The 21,267-nt window shown below is 33.7% G+C and overlaps 1 protein-coding gene across 2 annotated transcripts; it reads left to right on the forward strand.

Moving 5' to 3' along the window:
- The first annotated feature begins 350 nt into the window (after positions 1–350).
- Positions 351–20,026, forward strand: LOC8258066. 2 transcript variants are annotated; one of them, XM_015718665.3, is made up of 14 exons: positions 351–680; positions 757–1,111; positions 1,198–1,275; positions 1,402–1,559; positions 1,965–2,040; positions 3,083–3,150; positions 3,317–3,536; positions 7,249–7,347; positions 7,470–7,576; positions 7,684–7,737; positions 7,974–8,057; positions 16,419–16,582; positions 19,203–19,352; positions 19,681–20,026. In XM_015718665.3, the coding sequence occupies exons 2-13, from the start codon at positions 781–783 to the stop codon at positions 19,348–19,350; spliced, it is 1,587 nt and encodes a 528-aa protein (XP_015574151.1). In that variant the 5' UTR covers positions 351–680; positions 757–780; the 3' UTR covers positions 19,351–19,352; positions 19,681–20,026. The 2 variants fall into 2 exon arrangements, with proteins under 2 accessions (XP_015574151.1, XP_048227916.1); XM_048371959.1 differs by having other exon boundaries at positions 352–1,111.
- Positions 20,027–21,267: the final 1,241 nt, after the last annotated feature.

The raw sequence follows: 21,267 nt of genomic DNA on the forward strand, positions 1-21,267 counted from the left end.
TTTGAAATTCTTATATAAAGAAAAACATAGAAAACATGTTAAACTTATTTTTAAAAGTTTTCAAACTTTAGTTATAACTTTAAAAATATACAAAACTATTTTTTATTTTTATTAAAAAGAAAATATAGTATAAATAAATATAAAATTCTATTTTCTGTTTTTATTTGAAATTTAAAAAAAGAACGGATATAATTTTCTACAATTATTACACAGACCTAAATTTTTTGTTCAGTTCTCATTTTTAACAACGTCACGTCTCTAATTTGAGTGATAAGTTAACTCAAACATAATATCCGTTTTATAGAAGGGTACAAATAATAGAAAATGTTTTGTAAGGTATATGATTCAAAATTTACTCGAGGGGCGACGTATACACCGTAGGGCAAACGTTAGGGGCAAAAATTGCACCTTCTCCGATGAAAGTATTGACTGACGGATATGACTAACTACGTTTAGGGTTTGATTGTGAAATAAAAAGCTCACTGGACCATATTGTAAAAGGGACTGAACTACAATTATAATTTCTCTGATTCAGCTAAATTCAGATTTAGAGTCGGAAATCAAACGGGTTCATAGTTGGAGAGCAAGTGATTTGATCTTAGTTTTAACAAAAATATTCATTCAGCTGTAAACGGGTTATTATGAAATGAAACCAAGCGCTTTTCTCTTATCTTAATCTGGTTATTGCCTCTCTTCTTATTCATCTTGTCTGCTGATACATGTTACAGTCTGATTTCTAACCTTTTTCTTTTGCAGGAAGTAATTGATATTTTTAGAATTATGTTGACACCTCGATTTTCATTATTTGGGAGCGGGGTTTCTTCAAACAAGGTTAACAATAATATAAGCAATCCGGATGATGCCTTGAAAACAGAGGTTTCACCCACAATTAAAATGCAATTAGATAAAGATGTATATAGACCTGGTGATTCCGTTTTTGTTACTATTGACATTTCCTACCCAAGCAACACTGAAACCACCACTCTATTATCCTCTTCTTCTTGTTCATTATTAATTGAAAGGCTTGGCTTTGAAATTAAAGGTATTGAGAAGTTAGATCCTCAGTGGTTTTCTACTCACAAACCCTTGCCTGGATCCGCACATTCAAGAGGTTTTTTTTCTTTCTTATTTCTCTATACTTTTATTTTCATTACTCTAATTTTCTTTATTAATTTTACTTTTTCTTAACTGTTTCAGGTGAACATGTTTTCATGGTCTCTTCAATACCATCATTAGTTTCAAATCAGATTTTGTCCTCAGCTGCCTCAAAATCATGTACGCTTTCATACATTTCATGATAATCCTTAATATAGTGGTTCTTTGATTTTAAAATTGAAGTCAGTCATATTTCTGTTATTATTTAATGGCATTGGATTAAATAAATTTGATGGAATGTAACAGATGTGGTGCGAGTTGAGTTGCCTAGCATTTTACCACCAACTTTTCGAGGTTCTACCATTCGCTATTTCTACTATGTTAAGGGTACATTGTGTGGACGATGGCTAACATTGGAAAATGGCCACTCTCATAGGGAGTCGTCGAAAGATCTCATTGAATTGGTTAGTTTGCTCAGTTATCCTATGCTTCCAAGGTTCACTAATGATAAATGTTAGTTTACTGGGTTTGATATCTCACATTTTGGATTATGCATTACATTTTTCTCATTAGTCAGGCAGCTTTGAATTATTATGTTATAATCCTTTGCTACCAGGTTTTGTTGTTTATATAAAGTGGCAAGTCTATTCTGATCCAACATTGTAGACATTTTTTGCTTCTTGTTGTTAGATATGCAATTTAATTTTTATTTTTCTTTTGATGTTGTTGGTGATTAGAAACTGGCCATGCACTCTCTAATGCATGCACATCAATGTAAAATCTGATGAAAATCCTCATGTTTGTACTATCCACTGCCTTAATATATTTTAACCGTATTTTTTCATATGGAGTTCTTCAATTTCTGGTAGGATGCTCGTGTTCCATTGAATATATGGGTGACTCAGAAGAGTAATGGCCTGCTAATGGAAGAAGATCAAAGTGATGGTGATTAGTTTTCTCAGTCCCATTTACTTTCTTTATTTCTTCCGTTGGTTATTTCTAATGACAACTAAACATTTCTACATATTATTAAATCCTACATCTTTTGAATAAAAACTTTACAAGAGGCATGAATTTTTTGGCTGATAATTGGATCAAAGTTCCTCCTAAATGTTTAATTCTCCAAATGCTCTCAGATTTTGTTTATGTTACTTCTTCAGAGTCTCTGCCCTTGTTTTAATTGTAAAAAAAGTCCATGTAGCAAACAAGTAAGGCTAAGATCAGAGATAGAAGTTTCAATTATATTGACCTCAATTTAGCTGGCAAGCTACTTGCGCAAAACTTTAAATAACAAGTTGTATTGGCATAGAATTGGAAAATTGTTTTGCCAGATAGTTGAAGAGGCCATTCTTGTTGGAGATTTTGACCCTCTATGATCATTATAAAATATTGCAGTGAACTTCCAGCAAATTCAAGTAGCATCCATTTATATGACTTTTAGATCTTTCACCAATTATTAGGGAAATATTGGTCTTGAAATCTAAAATATGAATATTCTAGCATTACTGTTGAATGAGTAGGAACTATGACTTTGCCCTTTAAGTTCTTTTTGGGTATGAAATACTCCTCTCTTCTGATCAATACAAGGTTTAGATTCTTTAGATCCAGAATAAATAGTTAGAGAGATGCTGTCTCAGACTCTCAGAATGTTATTTAACTTCTGTATACTTTCTTTGTACTTTTAGTTCTTTACTGCTTGACCAATGACCAGACCTGGCTGCAATTTTTCTCTGAAAATAACTTGCTTAGCTGTATCCTTAATGACCGCGCAATGCATATATTTTATGCCCAATTACACCACAAAGTTGGCTTTCTAATTCCCTGTTTTTGATCATTCTCTTGATGCTCCTACACGTGAACTTGAGTCAAAGTTTCACGAGATATTCTAATTTCATTTCTCCATATTTTATTGGAAATACTTCAATAGAAAAAAAAGCATTTATGATTAGAATGTGAGATCTAATTTGCTTTTATTTAATGTTATCAGGAATTGTTCCTGCTACAACCCTCCAATTGGATGTGTACTGGAAAGCAATGGATGGAGATTCTGAATGGGTAGGCAGTTTATCATGCAGTCTATTGTGAATGATGTGTGCGTATGATTTGTGAAGCATGCATATGCAAGTGCAGTAGTATGCAAGTGGAGTCATTTCTACCCTCATTTTCATTCACGCAATGTGTTCTGCTGGTTATTTGGAAATATTTGGTCCTATTGACACAGGCTAGAGTAAATGATAATGACGATGGAGTTGAGGAGGGTTATGACAGTTCCAGAGATGAAATCTCATCTGTTTCTTCCTACAACCCAAGTAAAGAAAGCATGCATAGGACCTTTGGAAGTTCTCTGTCCTTGCAATCATTTGCAGCACGTACAAGTTTATCATCAAATGTGGGATTTCCTCGACTATCTGTGGCTGAGGTTTTACATGATCCAAGTGCAGGTGAGTGGAGATTAAACACGTGATAATATCTGTTCTGATGTTGAGGTTTTCATTACTTTCAAGTTAAAGCAATGAGTGTATCAAGATAGAAGGAATTTAACTATAGGTGGTGGAGAAAAGAATTCCTTCTAAACAAAGATGTAAAGCCAACAGATATATTTAAAAAACAGCTCTCCTACTATCATGTTGACTATTGACTGATAGAAACCCCGCTGGTTATACCTGAAAAAGACCACCATAACAATGTCAAGATTAGGGGTGAGAAGAACTGAACCAAAATCGAAAAAACAAACTGAACTGATCAGTTCAGTTATCATTGCAAATCAGTTTTGGTTTGAAAAATTACAAACTGAAATAAACTTTTGTTAAGTACGGTTTTTGTAAAAAGGAAGTCGGTGAAATGGAACCAACTGAAGTGTGTATGTGTCTTTAAAGTGTTTTAATATGTTATACTATATACCTAGAAAAAGGAGAACCAAACCCTAAATTACTATATCTCAGACGCCTCTTTGAAGTCTCATCTCAAATCTTCTCCTCTTTCATTTACCACTAATTGTTCAAATAAAAAACCAAATGGAAACTCCTTCCCTTCTCACTTTGTTAAAACATCCTTCTTGTTTGACTTCACCAAATGAAAGCCAACAAGTCTAGGCCTCCACCAGATTGGAGCAACACGCCATAGAGCACACGAGTCTCAATGTTTTATAATGCAATGGATTCACATTGACCTTATTGAAAATGGGATTTTATTTCATGAAAGTCCAGATTGTTCTTTGTTAAATGAAAATCTTTCTTTGCTTTTTGGTACTATCCTTTTTTCATTTCATGATCTGATTTCATCTTTGCTTTAATTAATAACCTTATCAAAGTCAAAGCCATTTAATTGATTTAGTTACTTGGAATTTTGTGAAAGAATTTCTTGCATGGTGGAGCCACTGCTACATTGGTTGACTTGGTTTGGAAAAGAACATTTCTTAATTTTTTTTTTATATTTTTGAAAAGAATGTCTCTTATGTTGGTGTTCATATTTTTTCTTTCCTCTTTTCTGCTTCCTATCTTTTTTCTTTCTAATTTCATGTCTCTCAGTTTCAACTGTGTCTCATCATTATATATCAAAAAATAAAATGCCAGAGATCCCAGAGCGGCAAACCAAATCCAATCAAATCAACATTATTCAGTTTGGTCTACTTTGTAAATCCGGTTTGGTTTAATAAAATTAGGAAGTTCGGGTTCTCAGTTTTTGGTCTGAACTGAACCAAACCAGCCAATGCTCACCCCTAGTCAAGATAGACAATTGTATTAATTTCCTATGAGCTGCAAAGGGAAATAACGATCTTTGAAAATTCCAGTGTCTGATTATAGATAAACACGCCATTTCACTGCCAACGTTTTGTGCTTCTAAAAGGCCTATAAGTTGACTCAATAATGAGATTCCACGCTTATAGGATTAACCAATTGTTAATTATATGCGAATGAAAAATGCGCCAAGTAGAAAAGAGTGGCTGTTACTCTCACCTGTATAAGAGGGAACATACAGATTAGGTGATGTTCTCTTGTCCTATGCTACTATAGAAATTATTGATGTTGTTCCTATAACTTCTATATTCGGATTTAACAAGTATCCACTTTCTTAGATAGCTGAAACGAATTTTCCACTATATTAGGAAACAATTGAAGCTTATATTCCATCACATTCCTTTCTAAAGCTTTCTGTTTGTTTAGCAGTTACTTTCCATCCAGCTGAAATACATGTTTTTATCTTTTTCAACACACTACTACCACCACCACTATTGTTAATAGCATATGAACCCCATAGCAGCTAGAGACCCCCATCTGCCACCACCACCACCACCACCAGCATCACAAAGGTGTTTCTGCTGTCAGTATTACCATTATCACCACAGTTACACCTGCCACTAAAACACCAACATCAACAGCTCGGTTGCTACTATTAATAATGAAACTGCTATTAGACCAATGTATCCAATGGCATTGTCAATGCCACTGGTACACTGGTGCTGTCATTGTTATCAATACCTACTGGAACCATGTGATCATTGTCTTCCATGAACAACCTCAGCATGTATTACCACTACCACCAGCCTTATCATACTTTAAGGAATAATCCTGATGCTGCCATTGCCATCAGTACCTGCATCAGCAATTCACTGTGTCTACTACTGCCCTTCTTAAAGAGTAATTTTTCCTGCCTAAATATTTAGTTATTTACAGCTTTTAAAATACTTCTATAATTTTTTACTTTCATTTCTCTAATTGCAATATCAATGAAGAAGTAAAAACTACTGTGAACAAAGTAAAAATGAATGGCTTTCTAACTTTTTCAATGAAAAGAAGCCACAATTGATTATAGAGAACTTTTTTCTACTTGTAAACAGGTCCAAAAAAATCCCAAAAGTATTATTAGTCGGGGAAAAAATGGCTAGGAATGGGATTCCTAAAGTTAAAGGTCAAGAGAGACTTGTGTTGAGGGTCCTTGAACTATGTAAAGTCCAACATCCTGATGGGATTGATGGTTTGACCATTGGGGCTACCTAATATGTCTATCTGGTGCCTAAATCTTCAGAAGAAAAATAAGGGTATCATGCAGCAATGGAAGACCATAAGTCTCTGTAGTTGAGGTTTATTGAAATGAAAATATCTACTTGTCTAGAGGATCAAGTGCATATTATTTTGAAATAAGTGATGGGCTTCAACCTTTTGATATGGGTCTTATGATCGGGGCCGTGCCGCTTGCATTTGCGTGGGAACCTATTCAACTTGAAAGAAATATCTGAATATAATGGATGATATAGAAATAACCCCAAAATTTTGAAAAAGCAATTTTGTAATAAATGTTCAAATGAATACTTGAAACCTTATAAAGTAAATTATATCTAATTTCTTAATGATTTCATCCCTTAGATGATGTATGAATCTGTATAGCAGCTTTTGAATTGGTTAGAAAATTATTAGATGAGTTTAATTATATAAAGTGTTAATTTGTTCTAAATTTTTTATATTTGTTCTAAATTTCACTTGCGATTGAGAAGCTCAAATTAGTATATAATTTATTTGTAAATAAGTTTTTTGTTCTTATTTACAAATTGTGAATTATCAAGTTTATTTTTGTAAGGAATAAGGTTCAAATAAGCCCCTAAACTTTGTGGGCGGGGTCAAATAGGTCCTTTTGACTTTTTTGGGCCATTTTAACCCAAAACCTTAATATTTTAACTCAATTTGCCCCTAGATGAGAGAGTGAGAGCCACTCTCCTTTAAGAATAAAAGAAAAAATTAAAGTAAAACAAAAAAAGTTAATGTTTATTAAGATTCATAATTTTTTAATGTTATTCTTAATAGATAATTATTTGTTTGTTAAATTTAATTTTAAAAATTGATTATTATTATATTTTTATTGAATTGACTTTCTTAATACAGATATTGTAATTCACTCTCCTAAAAAAGGGCTAAGTTGAACTAAAAAGGGTAAGTTTTGGATTAAAAAATGGCCCAAAACAGTCAAAAGGGCATATTGGGTCCCACCTGCAAAGTTTAGGGCCTATTTGAACCTTATTCCTTTTCTTAATTGATGACCCCACTGGAATAGAGTTATGACCCAACGCTGCTTGTGATAGCTTGCTTTGCAAGGTCAACTTGTTATGCTATCTATTTGGTTTAAACAGCTTTCTGAACCATAGATTTTCTCTTAAAACAGATGTTTCAAGCCAGCAACAGAACATTGTGAAACCCCAAACTGAAGATGTTGTAGGGGAATCCTCTGCTCATGGAATAGGAACCAATGAAGCTTCAGCATGTAAATTATCGAATCCTATTCTGTCGTTTAAGTTTGTTGATATGTCTCATATCTTTTAGGTCAACCAATATCTGTTAAAGTAGGATGCTGGTTAATTTATTTGTTGCAAACATTTTCTGCAGCAGAAGGCTTTATTCGAGGAAGATCTTACAACATCAGGATGGATGATCAAGTTCTGCTGAGATTTTCCCCAAAGAATTCCGACTCTAATTATTACTTTAGTGACATGGTAATGACAGTTTTATGTTATTTTTTTATTATGCAATTTGACATTCCTACATTCCTAAATTTCTTTCATCCCTTTGCTCTTGTTTTACATAAATGTATTAATGACAGATTGGTGGAACTCTAACTTTTTTCCATGAAGAAGGATGTAGAAGATGCCTTGAGGTAACCGCAAATGACAAGCAGAAAATAATTGTGCAGATGTATAGAAATAATTTGTGAAACTAGAAATACCTATCTAGTGTGAGTTTGATCCTCTATAGTGCTGTACCTTCAATTAATACTTTTAGTGGTATTAAGCGTTGTGTCCAGTGCTTTCTGGAGAGATTGAAGTTGGGAACTATTGTTGTAATTGCGATTGCTAAAATATTTAAGTTCACTAGAAGGATGGTGTCTCGTAGGTCTCAATAACACTGGAAATTTCAGAGACTATAAGTCGGCGCTTTGTTCATTCTTCTCGCAGGAATGCCCCAATTATTACAAAGGTACGATTTCTGGTGTATGCTGATTTCTCAAATTGATTGATTGTTAGATGTGGTATGAGCCATAAAAGTTCTAACTTTAAGAATTAAATTGCCGCAACTTGCATATTTATCTAGTTATGGTGTGAATGATTATTGCTAGTTTTGTCATCAACATCTATCTCAGTGGTAATTCATATTTAATAAATACACACGCAGACACGGATATGACACATACTACTTTTTTGGAGAGCTGACCATCCTTTTGAGTCTTTTCCCATTATATAAATATTTCAAAGCTTAATTAGAACAATCTAATCTCCTCAGTTTTAGTATCTACTACTTATAGGTCTAGCCTAAGAAGGGACACAAAATATACACGTTTACAGCACGTGATGAATATGGTGAATCAAATCCTTGATTTTCGGTGTACAACAAAGATGGTACAGAACTAGCCTGTCATGTGCCAGCTAACATTGACACCTCCCCTCAAATTGATGCTGGTACAGAATCCAGCAGCAATTTGCTAACTGAAAACTCATGTCACTGCCTAGACAAAGCCTTTCTGAAGACGTCAGCTACTTGTAAAATAGTGGAGACATGTGGCAAAGTAATCAGGTATCTATCAAAAGCTTCACATATAGAATGACAATCAACTTCTATATGCTTGAAAGTACTAACTGGATTTACTCCAATTCATATGGCACTTTGTTGTCTTCATGTAGAGGAGTTGGACTAGATTGAATAAATCCAAGTTCAGCAGATAGTCCACATAACCAAATAATTCTAGAGCATGCGACTGACATGGCTCGATATTCTGCTTCTGTAGAGGATTTAGAAACCCTTTCATGAGATCAAAGCAATGCAAAGATAAATAACCACCATGTTGTGGGACCGACGTGTGTTAGGACATCCAACCAATTTGCATCATTGTAGGCAGCAAGAGTGAGGTTAGATCCAGTAGGAAAAGTATAGTCCACGTGTAGGAAAGTTTAGGAAATATCTTATTATTCATCGCACAACAGCCATGTGGAGTTGTCAAGGAGAAGACAAATTGACTAACTTGATGTATTGCATAAGAGATATCTGGCCTAGTGACAGTTAAGTAGACTAGGCTGCCAACAACCCAGCGATACAGGGTAGGATTAGGAAAAGGATTGCCATCTTTTTTCTATCTAACATTCACTTACCAAGGTGTATCAACAAGAGCAGGATCTTCTAAACCAGCCAAGTCAATGAGGTCTTTAGTGTACTTGTGTTGGTTTAGGAAAAGACCTTCAATAGATTTATGCACATCTATTCCAAGACAATAAGTGAGGGACCAGGATCTTTCATTTGAAAACTAGCTTGAAGAGACTCTTGAAATTGAGTAATTAAAGATGAAGCGGTGCTAGTGATGATAATATCATCTACATAAACAAGAAGAATAATAGTTACCCATGGAAGTCTTGTGCAGAAAGATAAAAGTATCATATTGGCTTTGCACAAAGGAAGGCCCGAGAATAGTTTTCCTAAAATTTTTCAAATCTGTGGAGCTTGCTTTTACCCATAAAGAGACCTTTCCAAGCCGCACACAATAGCAATAGGGGTACTTGTCACCCCTAGAGGAAGACACATATAGGTTTCCTCCTTCAATTGCGCATGAAGAAATGCATTCTTCAAAATTGATTTGAAAAATTGGGCAGCCAAAACAAGGATTGTACGAAGAGAGGTAACTTTTGCCACGGGAGCAAACTGCACAGTCCGCTCCATATTCTGGACAATTTCTAGGAGCTACAAGTCTCACCTTTTATTTGTCCAAAGACACATCAGATCGTAATTTTACAGTGTACACCCATTTGCAGCCTATGGCTTTAACTGAAATTGGGAGTTGAACTATGTCCCATGTATCGTTCACCTATAGCATTTAACTCTTGCATTGCTTGCTGCCAGCACTCATGTTTTATGAGTATAATAAGAAGGTATAGGAAGAGCGGACAAAGTGGCAACCAAAGATGTAGCAGGCTATCCATACCCATCAGGTTGCTTAGTTTCACGAATTTAATTGCAACGTGGTTGTGGGGCTAGTATAGATTCAGGTTCAGGTGTTGGAGTTGAATCTTGCAAAGGGTCTTCATGACGGGCACGTCTTTCATACACAACCTGGTTTAAACCTGCCGTAGAAGATTCTAAAGGTGGAGTGTTGTCATTGGAAAAATTTGACAAGAAAGATACTGAATTACGTAGTAGACATGAAAAAGTACTGATTCTCAAGGAATATGACATTTCTTGAGACAAGTATCCTTTTATTTGTAGGATCATGGCATAGGAGCCCTCTTTGACGAGGAGCATATCCAAGAAATATACACCTAACAGATTGGGCTGAAAGTTTCTTTCATGTGGCGGTAAATGGACAAAACAAACCGACCAAAAGTGTGGAGACCAGAATATCGGGGATGAGAATGTAATAGAAATAAAATGGTGACCCAGTAGTGCAGTTTAGGAGTTGGAAGTCAATTAATAAGATAAACTGCAATACTAAGAGCTTCAACCCAAAACTTAGATGGAACAAATAACTCAAGTAGCAAAGTTCGAACTATTTCAAGAAAATGGCAATTCTTTCTTTAGCAATGGCATTTGTGGTGGAGAGTATGGGCATGATCTTTAAGATATAATGCCCTTTTGTTTTAGAAATTTTTGAAATTCATGATGCATGTCTTCTCCACCTAAATATGATCTTAAGGTCTTGATGTAGGCAGACAATTGGTTTTTAATAAATGCCAAAAAAACTCATTAAATACATCAAAGGCTTCATGTTGGATTGAAGAAACCTGTAGCATATTGCACATCACGATGCCTTTGTCATAGAACTCTTTGATACGATGTTGTGCTTGCTGTAATTTAGTCCTTATAGGAGCCAAAGCTTGATCATAAGTAAGCAAGGAGACATGGCGACTCCCATACACAACTCTAAAAGGTGTACTCTGTAGGGCGGTATGAAATGATGTATTTGTAGCAATATTCAGCCCATGGAAGCCAATCAATCCAGCTCTTAGGATTTTCCCCTATGAAACAACAAAGATACATTTCAATTATACGATTCACCACCTCTGTCTGATTTTCTGTTTGCTAATGGTACGATGAAGAGAAGGCAAGCTTTGTACCACTCAAGCGGAAAAGTTCCCTCCAGAAATTGCTGGTGAAATCACATGCGATGACAAGTAATTGTCTCAGGAATTCCATGGAGACAGACAATGTGCTCCAAAAAAATGTTGGCAACTCTAGCGGTAGTAAACGGGTTGCTTCTAGTTGGTGGTCCAAACCGCAAAGAATAGTAGTCCTTGAATCTGGTTCAGTTGATTGTGGGTTGCTTCGATGCCAATTGATGGTACCGTAACTGTGCTTTACCGAGCATGTGGAAAGCAGCCAATTCCACTTTATCCCCTTCCTGCATATGTTGGTTGACAAAGAACTTCTCACACCGATGTAACCAAATTAAAAGATCTTCAGAGCCGTCAAAAGTTGTGAAGTCCAACTTGGTGTAGCGGGAAACGACTTGGTAATCTGGTTGTGGCGCCAAACTTTATTGCTGGTTCCCTGCGTGAGTGCATGAAGAATTCTGTAGTCATGGGTTGCAGCTTGTTGTCCTTTTGTGGCAGTTCCCATGCCACGATTAAACCCATGTAATAGCTCCTTAAATTGCGATGATAACTCCTGCAGCTGACTACTCAATCGCTGTTCAATCTCTACTGCACGTGCTTCATTTGCAACTTGGGCTTCCTGTAGCAGCAATCACAGATCTTCTTTTGTTGGAGAGTCGCCTATTGTGTTAGGCTCTGATACCAATTTGTTACCTCTCTTAGCCAAGGATGTCATCGGACGATTTACCGAGAAATCTGATTCTGAATGCTGCTTTTTCCCTTTACTATGATTTTTTCCTTGACCTATAGTGAATTATTTTCAAACTCATTAAAGGGAGTTTGACACCTTAGACCTCATTAGGGAGAGCTCCAATCTCAATAAAAGTGATTAAAATTTTGTTTAACCTTTTATTCAATTTCAGAGTCCTTTAAATAGGAGTAGTCTTCTTATTAACATAGGAACCTATAGTTTAGGTGGCTGTAAATCAAGGAAACTCCTAACTAAGAGATAATGATAAAACAAAAATAAAAAAACAAATCTAAGCCATTTAATTCTAACTACTTGCCACATCTTTGATAAGAATGACCTACAAAGGAGTCCATAACAAAAATATATCCATGTGAACCTATTATGGTCGTCAATGAAGGTCACACGGTACGTATATTGAGAATGACAATTAACAGGAGCAATACCCAAACATCACTAGAATATAAAGAAAAAGAAATTGTGGAGAAGGAATTATGAGTAGGAAAAGGCAGAATTTTCCTACTCATAGGCTTCATTTTTGGATTGAAGAAAATATATCCATGTGAACCTATTACGGTCGTCAATGAAGGTCACAATATACTTAAATTGAGCATAAGAAATAATAGGAGCAATACCGCAACCATCAATATGAATAAGATCAAAAAAGTTTGTGGAGAAGGAACTATGAGTAGGAAAAGGCAGAATTTTGCTTTTACCTAATTTACAGCTAGAACAATCAAACACAACATCTTTGGAGGAATACTGAGTTTTATTATCAACTAAACCAGAACTCAATACATGAAGCAATGTTTTTGAGTTTGGATGGCCTAAATGAGTATGCCACAATTGACTCTGGTTTTTGGCAAAAATACAAAGGAGAGCAAATTGGAATCATGAACAGTAGCGGGTATGTGTAAAGGATAGAGTCACCCCATTTAGGTCCCTTTGCTATCACCTTCCCCAATACCTGATCCTGCAAAATACAATCAGATCCAGAAAATAGGACATTACAATTATTCTCAATCAGTTGCCCAATAGAGATAAGGTTACTAGTCCAACCAGGAGATAGAAAAACATCTTTCAAAGAGGAGGATACATCACCAATGGCTGTAATTAGTGAAGAGTCCCTATTTGCAGTATGGATTCCTATATACTATTATATTTCTTGATATTAGAAAGGCTCTTGGAGGAGTTGGTCATGTGACTTGAGGCTGCAAAATCAAAATACCAAATATTTGAAGAAGATTTCTAGTACATGAAAGTCCAAATGCTGAAAAGGCGGACAAAATGATCTCCTGTACCATTTCAGGTGCTGACCTGGAATAGTAGCTGTAGATGAAGAAGTTTGTGAAGAAATAGTAGTGAAATAATCTGAGGTTCTGGCAGCTGCATGATAGGGCATGGTGGACTTAGAATGGATGGAATCAGCAGCTGTAGTTTGGAGATTGGCTTGGAAGGCTCTATTATTTTTTTTTTGTGGCCTAAGTGGGCATGTTCTTATGGCGTGCCCCTTTTCTTTGCAATATTTGCAAAATCTCCTTGGATAATGAGTTCCAATGTGTCCAAACTCATTAAAATTATAGTACTTAACATTCTTCATGTCTCTGACCTGTTTGCTTGCTGTATACTGCATTGGCAGAGGAATCTATAGTAGTCCTTTGCTGTTCTGTAGCTGCTTGTGTAAAAGAATGCTGCTCCTCTTTTAGAAGTTCACCCAAACAAGCATCCAGAGATGATCTTGGAGATCGACTCATCAAATTAGATCAGAGAGTTTCAAAATCTGGACATAATTTCATAAAAAACTGATCCCTTTTGCTAGATTCATGGACTGCTTGGGTAGCTGATAATGACTCTGTAGGGACTTTAGCATACACAATCTCAAAGTATTCATTCCATTTGTTGACAAAGCCATAATAATATTCTTGCATAGACAAGCTTCCTTGAGAGTAGTTTGCAATATTGAATTCCAATTGGAATCTTCTAGCACCATTATTATCTTGATTGTACACATGTTTCAAATAATCTCATATCTCCTTAAATGTTTTATACTAAGATTCAAAAGAATATGAGGTTCTACAAAACTCAAGATCCAACTCACTATACGTGCATCCTTTACCTCCCACTCAGCCCCTTTGGTGACATCTTCTGGTCTAGAATTAGATCTATCTAGATGTCCCCATGGTTTTTCCCTTCGAGATACATTTGAAATTGAAATTCCCAATCAAAATAAATTTTTCCCCATAAAACGAGTGTACAAAGACTCAAATCTTTCGAAAGACATGGTTGTTATAATAGATCTTTTGACCCAAACAGATAATAAGTGTATCAAAGCCTAGCAACTGAAAAATGAAAGTCCCAGATAAACTTTGAATCCTTTAGCCATGAAAATACATAACTAATTCTTTAGCTTGCAAGACAGAGAACAATGTAATCACAAAATTAATTACAAGCTCTAATACCATGACAATGTACTACTTTTGTGGAAAAGCTGACTGTCCTTTGAGTCGCTTCCCCATATATAATTAATCAAAGGCTTAATTGCAACAATCTAATATCCTCAGTCTAGTTATCAACTTATAATTGATATTTTGATCCAAACAAATAATAAGTGTATCAAAGCCTAGCAAGCCCATAACAACCCGAATAACCAGCTCAAGAATACTCTGACAACTGAAAACTTAAAGGTCCCAGATAAACTTCGAATCCCTTTGCCATGAAAATACATAACTAATTCTTTAGCTTGCAAGACAGAGAACAATGTGATCACAAAATTAATTACAAGCTCTAATACCATGCAATGTAATACTTTTGTGGAGAAGCTGACCATCCTTTGAGTCTCTTCCCCATATATAAATAATCCAAGGCTTAATTGCAACAATTTAATATCCTCAATCTAGGCATCAACTATATATGGATGTAGCCTAAGAAGGGAACAAGATATACACATATTTACAGCATATGATGAATGTGCTAAATCGGATCTTTGATTTTCAGCATACAAGAAAGATGCTAGCCTGTCATATGACAGCTAGCATTGACACGATGTAGTGTCCGCTTAGTAGTGTATTTATATGCTTTAAGAATACTATTAATGTGCATAATACCGAAATCCTCCGGTGGAATTTTCAGATTTTTGAAGGGTTTGGACCTCTAAGACCTTTTTAGCAAAGCATCCTTTTCTATGAATTTTTATAACATTTCTTTTCAAGGAAAACATACAAATCAGCCACTATCCCAGACCCATAAAGATTATAGGAAGTGTTAGAGGAAAATATTAAAAAGTTGATGCTGGTCTTCTTTAGTATTCAGTGTGAAATTATTGTATCCAATGTGTTAACTTTTGAGAACCCGAAACATCTGGCAGTGTGTAAAAGTAGTAGGAATTTCTGGTGTAAAGATGCTAAGGTCTAATCCTAGGAATATTTTGGTGTGCAACTCTCCATCAAATCCTGATAATTATTTTTCTTGATATCTTTATTTCTATCTGTTTAAGATATTCCATGAGGTTAATAGAGAGAGGGTGTCCACGAAAACCTATACTTGGCAGTTGGCAGTAACCAATTCTGGTTGATCATAGTCTTTTACCTTCTAATTACAATCTTGTTTGTCACTATACTACACTTGTCAGTTCCAACAATGAAATGACAATAATAATCTTTTACTATCTAATCAAGCATAACATTATGATACCAAAGTAGTAGAGAGCTAAATATGATACTATATGGTGGCTAAGAAAGAAGCAATTATGTACTGTTCTGATCTTATTGTGTTCTATTCTTTTGGAATGCTATGCATCAAGCAAAACTTTTAGAAATGTTTATACAAAATGTACTTATATTCTTTTATGCAAAGAAGATAGAAAATGATCCCTCTAGAAGTACATTCATGAGATTCATATTTGAACACCTAAACTTTGATCACTTAGTCACTTTAACCCTTTAACTTTCAAACTAACTTTAAAAACACCTAACCTTGTTTCTATAATCTCTTATTCACCTTTAATCTTTGACTTAACCTAACAGATATTTGAGCTCTTTTCTTGATATCATGTGCACAATACACATGGACTTATTGAATGAAGCCACATGTCAAAAAAATGTTTATATTAATAAACAAAAAAATAAGGTGAGGTATCTATTAGATTGTATTGAAAATTAAGGTGTTAAAGTGACTAAATGACCAAATTTAGGTATCCAAATATACATTTGGCCTATATCTGTTTATCTCGGTAATTTTAGTCACCCATGCTTTTGTATATCAATCTGTGCAAAACTTATTCTTTTGCCAATTGATGAAGAAAAGAAGCATGTCAAACATTGTTTGTAACCGAGTTATCATTATCAAGAGTGCAAAACTGATTTGATGTGTGAACTTGTGGGAAGTGTCCTTTCCCCTTTTTGCTGGAAAATTTAAATTTAGTGAATTTCACTTCCGGCATATAGAGTGTGGGACTAGAGCTGTTATTTGCCTAGTGATGCTCCTTTTAAGTTTTTTTTATGGTTCATATCATCCTTGTAGGTGCAGAGTGATCATCATGAGGTTGTCGCAGATTTGGTGCAGACCAGCTTTCTCTTTTCAGTTCCCTTGGATGGGCCAATGTCCTTTTCCACTCCACATGTGTCTGTGCAATGGGCTCTACGATTTGAATTTTATACCACTCCGAAGAATGTGGACTGGACCAGGTATTTTCATATGACATTTTATGAAAAATGTGTTAAGAGGTTCTTTTGATCTTTATAGACTTGCACTTGGTTGAAGCTTTTTTGTTCTTAAAGACTGTAGGTTTATACCTTGTTAATAATTGTCAGGAACAACAATACTATCTGTACTTTAGCTCAGTTTTGACTAGCTATTAGTTGTTAAGTTGAGATAACAAGTTGAATCTATGGCACATTGACACCAAATTTACAGAAGAATTAGTAAGATACCTGTTTAAGCATAATATAAGTAGAATTACTGAAATCTTGACCTGCAGAGTTTAGCTTTATTAAGACAGTTTGGCATTCCTACAGGGAATATGCTTAATTAGTAATCATGTTGTTGAAGTTTTCTATCCTCAGGTAATATTATGTGGTGAATTACTATTTCCCTCCTTACATTTGGCAAAATACATTAGTCAGTTCCTCATTTTTCATTCAGCAATTTTTTTTTGAAAGGTCCATTTAGCATTTTCAATATTAGCAATTTTCATACTTGATGTTTGTTGAAGATGTAACAGTAATGTCCTTCTGTTAACTGTTAGTATTTCATTATTAATGGCTGAGGTGCCCCTTTTCTTGAATTATATTGATATAATTGCCCTTCTATGTCAAAGATTTTTTTTTTTTTCTCCTTTTCACAAAACAGCCAGATGAAACATTCCTTTTAGTTTTCCTTTGTGTGTGTGTATATGTGTTTGTCTGTTCCTTTCCCTCAATGAGCCAAACAACATTTTGGTTTCTTTTTTGTTTCCTTTTCTACAATTTAGTCAAAGAACAACTTTCTATTTATCTACATTGTTTTATTCTTTTTCTTAATTTGTTTTTTTTCCAATTTATCCAAATATCTTCTTTCTTTTTATGTTTTCTTTTAATCAAATTACAGAAACCTGCTCGACTTTGTTTGAAGAAATTCACAATTGTCTCTTGTTTTGGAATTGAAATAAACCGTCCTTCACGTTTTACTTTCAATACATTTTATTCCTTCAGTCAGAATAATACTCCCTCCGTCCCACTTTGATAGTCCAGTTTCATTTTACACACAGATTAAGTAAATTAGTAATTTTTAATGTCATTAATTTTTGACATTTTCTCCTATAATACCCTTGTTAATATTTGTAATGCAATGCACAATAATCTAAACAGTAGACTTGCCAACTCATCCATTATCTCATTTTATTCGAATAAAATTTGAATCTCCATCCCATTCATCTATTAATCATGAGTGGTAATACATATGCTAATTAATGAAGGGTATGTTTGACAATAACTCATGTAACTAACAATTGTAAAATGAAAGTGGACTATATATTGTGGGACAGACAAAAAAGGAAAAATGGGCTATCAAAGTGGGACAGGGGGAGTATATACTTTAGTCCTGGAGTTTTTACTTTGAACAACATTTAAATCCCAAGTTTTGTGAGATATTTTTTTAATCCCCAAAAAGTTGACAAAAGAGGGAAAATGTTTTTTCATTTGAAATATGAGGGATTAAAATGTGATTTTTACTTTTAATATGGACTAAAATATAATGTTAGGACTAAAATGTGCAACTTTTCAAAAGTGGAGGATGATTAAGTTAGTTCTAAAGCAAGGGGAATGTAAGTGTCAATTTCCTCAAAGTCTAGGGGCTTTAGCAATTTGCTATTTTTTACTCAGTTTTACCAAATATTTGTCTATATTTTTCTGTCTTTTTATTAAATTAGCCGATTTCTTTCCCTTCTTTTTTTCAATTGAATCCAAATGACCCTCCCCTGGACAGTGGAAACCAGTGACTGGCATCTCTTTGCTAAAAATGGCTGCGAAGAAATTTTTGGGCTTGCCTTTGAGCCATGAATGCTCCCATCTAAAGCCAGTCTTGATTAAAACAAAATGAGCTCTGCAGTTGAGAGCACAGGTGATGCTCAACTGATGGCCAGAGGTAGAAAACAAAGGAGCAGGTTTAGCTGAGTGTTTTTAAGAAGTCCAAGAAATTATCAAACATCAAGCTAACATAACGATTCACAATACATAGAGAATGAAAGAGATTTTTGTTGCAGGCTAGGGATCTTAATTTTAGGAAGAGAAAGTCAGTTTAAGAGAGAGAGAGATCATGGGATCGATTAAATGGATTTATTGATTAGGGACTAAAGCTGATACTTCTGAAAATTCTGGGACCAATATATTAGTTAACCTTAAAATTCATGGTAACCAGGCTGATTAAGTGTGGTTCATTATGACTTTGTTATCCATTACCTGTTCATATTCTGCTATTCACAGCCCTGGTATTTGCTCAGTCAAGGGGTGAATAAACTTGCCATCAGTCTCTTCACCATCCCGGTTCCTCATTTCCCTTTTATTTTATTTTATTTTTTTTTTTTTTCTTGCAGCTTTATATAATTTGAGTCCTTACTAGTTCTGGGAAAAATTACCAATCCACGTTACATGTGTGGATGAAATAGATCCATGTTTGTGTGCTCAAAATTATTATGTTTATTTTGTCATGCATGCTTAGAAAGTTATGTAATAAACTTTGTAGACATATGTATGATTAGTTGCTTCTCAGCAGTAATTTAGTATATCTACCATCCCTTTGGTATTGATACTCTTGATCTTTTGAATTCAGATACGAGCATCCTCTTCTGGTAGAGGGTAGAGACAAGAGTGAGTGGGTTCTGCCTATCACTGTGCATGCGCCTCCACCTGGTGCGCTGGCTGCGCATACACGAGATGCGAAGCATTTCTCTTTGGAACCTTTGTGGGTTCGTACTTGAAGGTATCAGTTAATCTTGTTACTTTGGTCATTTTGTCATGGAAGATAACCTTCTTCAGAGAATGGGTTAACATTCTCTTGAGGTTTATTTATAAGAAATTAGTTAGCTTCTGATAATTTAGTAGTAGGCTATTAGCTAACTAGGACCACATATAATTTAATTTTTTTTGGGTTTATTTATATGATGAGAATCCTTACAAGCTTCCATCTAATTCTTTCTTGATATTAAATTCCTTGTCTTTGCTTATTGGGATCTTTTTATTCTGTAGTAGCAGTGCTTTTCATGGATTTGGCGGAGAATTTTATTTTATTTGGGTGTTTAATGTTTTAGGTATAGGAGCTGATCAGAAAAGCATCACAAGCATAACTAGATTGTCATTAGGGAGTTGTGGCTTATGAGGAGGAAGACCCAAGTGGATCCTGATTATTGCCGCGCAAATATACTTACTGTTGCCTCCGACAAAAGATGGGCAAATGACATTGTAATCATCACATAAACCTTACATTTGGAGCAAGTTTTAGTAAATCTCTGGATTCTAAGAGCTTGAGCCTTGCAAATGTGATTGGTAAGATTTTGAGGTGAAAATGTAATTTATTCAATGTTTGGTTAAAATTTATGAAATTCAGTTTGTGAATTTAAAATTTATATACATTAAATGGATTGAAAGTTAATTTCATATTCTATATAATCAAATTTGGTTATAATTATAGTAAATTTTAACAAAATATGTAAAATTTCTAAATGAATTCCACATTAATACATTTTATAGTACTAAAATATTTTTTAATTTTATCAATTTTTTTTCATATTATTTTTTTTAAATGAAATAATTTTTTTTTTATAGATTTCAACTAAATATAATGATAGTAAATTGGTAACCTCTTATAACTATTGTCTCTCGAATGAAAGTATTTTTCTAAATATTCTAGTAATCACTATATATTTTACACATCAATTTTCTGTTTCTTCTTTTTTCTTTAAAAATACAAAAAAAAAAGAAGAAGATTATATAGATTTTCAGCTTGGCTTGTTAGATATGCTTTTGTTTGTTAGTTTTAAACTTTTGAATATTCAGATTGTTTAAATTGATTTTATTTTTAGTGGAGAATGATAAATTTAACTGTAACATGAATCAAACTTTAATAGAAATTATACGTGCTGAAACGAAAATGAGATGTTTGGATTGAAATTTGCACGGAAATAACCCAAATTTTGAATAAAATAAATAAAATAAAAGGGTTTTATATAAATACAGGAAGGTAGAGGTAAAATTTTATTTTTATGATTTTTTTAAAGAGAAAAGTTTTATGACTTCTTATTATACCGTTTTTCTAATAGCGCTATTTAATATTTTATTGGCATCTTTTTAATATATTTTTTATTTTCAGTAAATAACTTATTTAATTTTATCTTCGTATATTTTAAACTGCATTTGATATACTATCATAGATTTTTTAGAATATATATTTTCATTATCATCAAAATATATTAATTGCTATAGAAAAATATATAAAATTATCTATTTATTGATACTAAATATAAAGATATAAAATTAAATTGATAAATACACTCTATTTAGTTTATTTACAGTAATAAAGGTTAAAATAATATCCTTCAATATATTATAGATATATTTTAAATATTTAGATGGCATTTTGAAGATAAGAAGTTCATAATAATATAAATTAAAATATAAAATTTTAGTTTTTTAGAAAGAATTTTAAAAAAATAAAAAAGATATAAAATAAAATAAATTAAAAATAATATCATTTTGATATTTTTTAAATATACTTTTAATATCTTCTTTTAGACGAGATCTTTTATAAAAATATTTATAATAATACAAGTTAAAAATAAATAAATTGTGAGTATATTAAATATACTTTTACTATATTGACTGTTAAAATTCTAAAAAAA

The sequence above is a fragment of the Ricinus communis genome, chromosome 3 (assembly GCF_019578655.1).
Source record: "Ricinus communis isolate WT05 ecotype wild-type chromosome 3, ASM1957865v1, whole genome shotgun sequence".
Classification (NCBI taxonomy): Eukaryota; Viridiplantae; Streptophyta; class Magnoliopsida; order Malpighiales; family Euphorbiaceae; genus Ricinus; species Ricinus communis.

Excerpts from the sequence above, each read along its gene's own strand:
- LOC8258066 (XM_015718665.3), top strand. The coding sequence starts at position 781 with ATGTTGACACCTCGATTTTCATTATTTGGGAGCGGGGTTTCTTCAAAC. Across the intron at positions 1,112-1,197 it reads TGGATCCGCACATTCAAGAG|GTGAACATGTTTTCATGGTC; the intron begins GTTTTTTTTCTT and ends TAACTGTTTCAG. Across the intron at positions 16,583-19,202 it reads AAGAATGTGGACTGGACCAG|ATACGAGCATCCTCTTCTGG; the intron begins GTATTTTCATAT and ends TTTTGAATTCAG.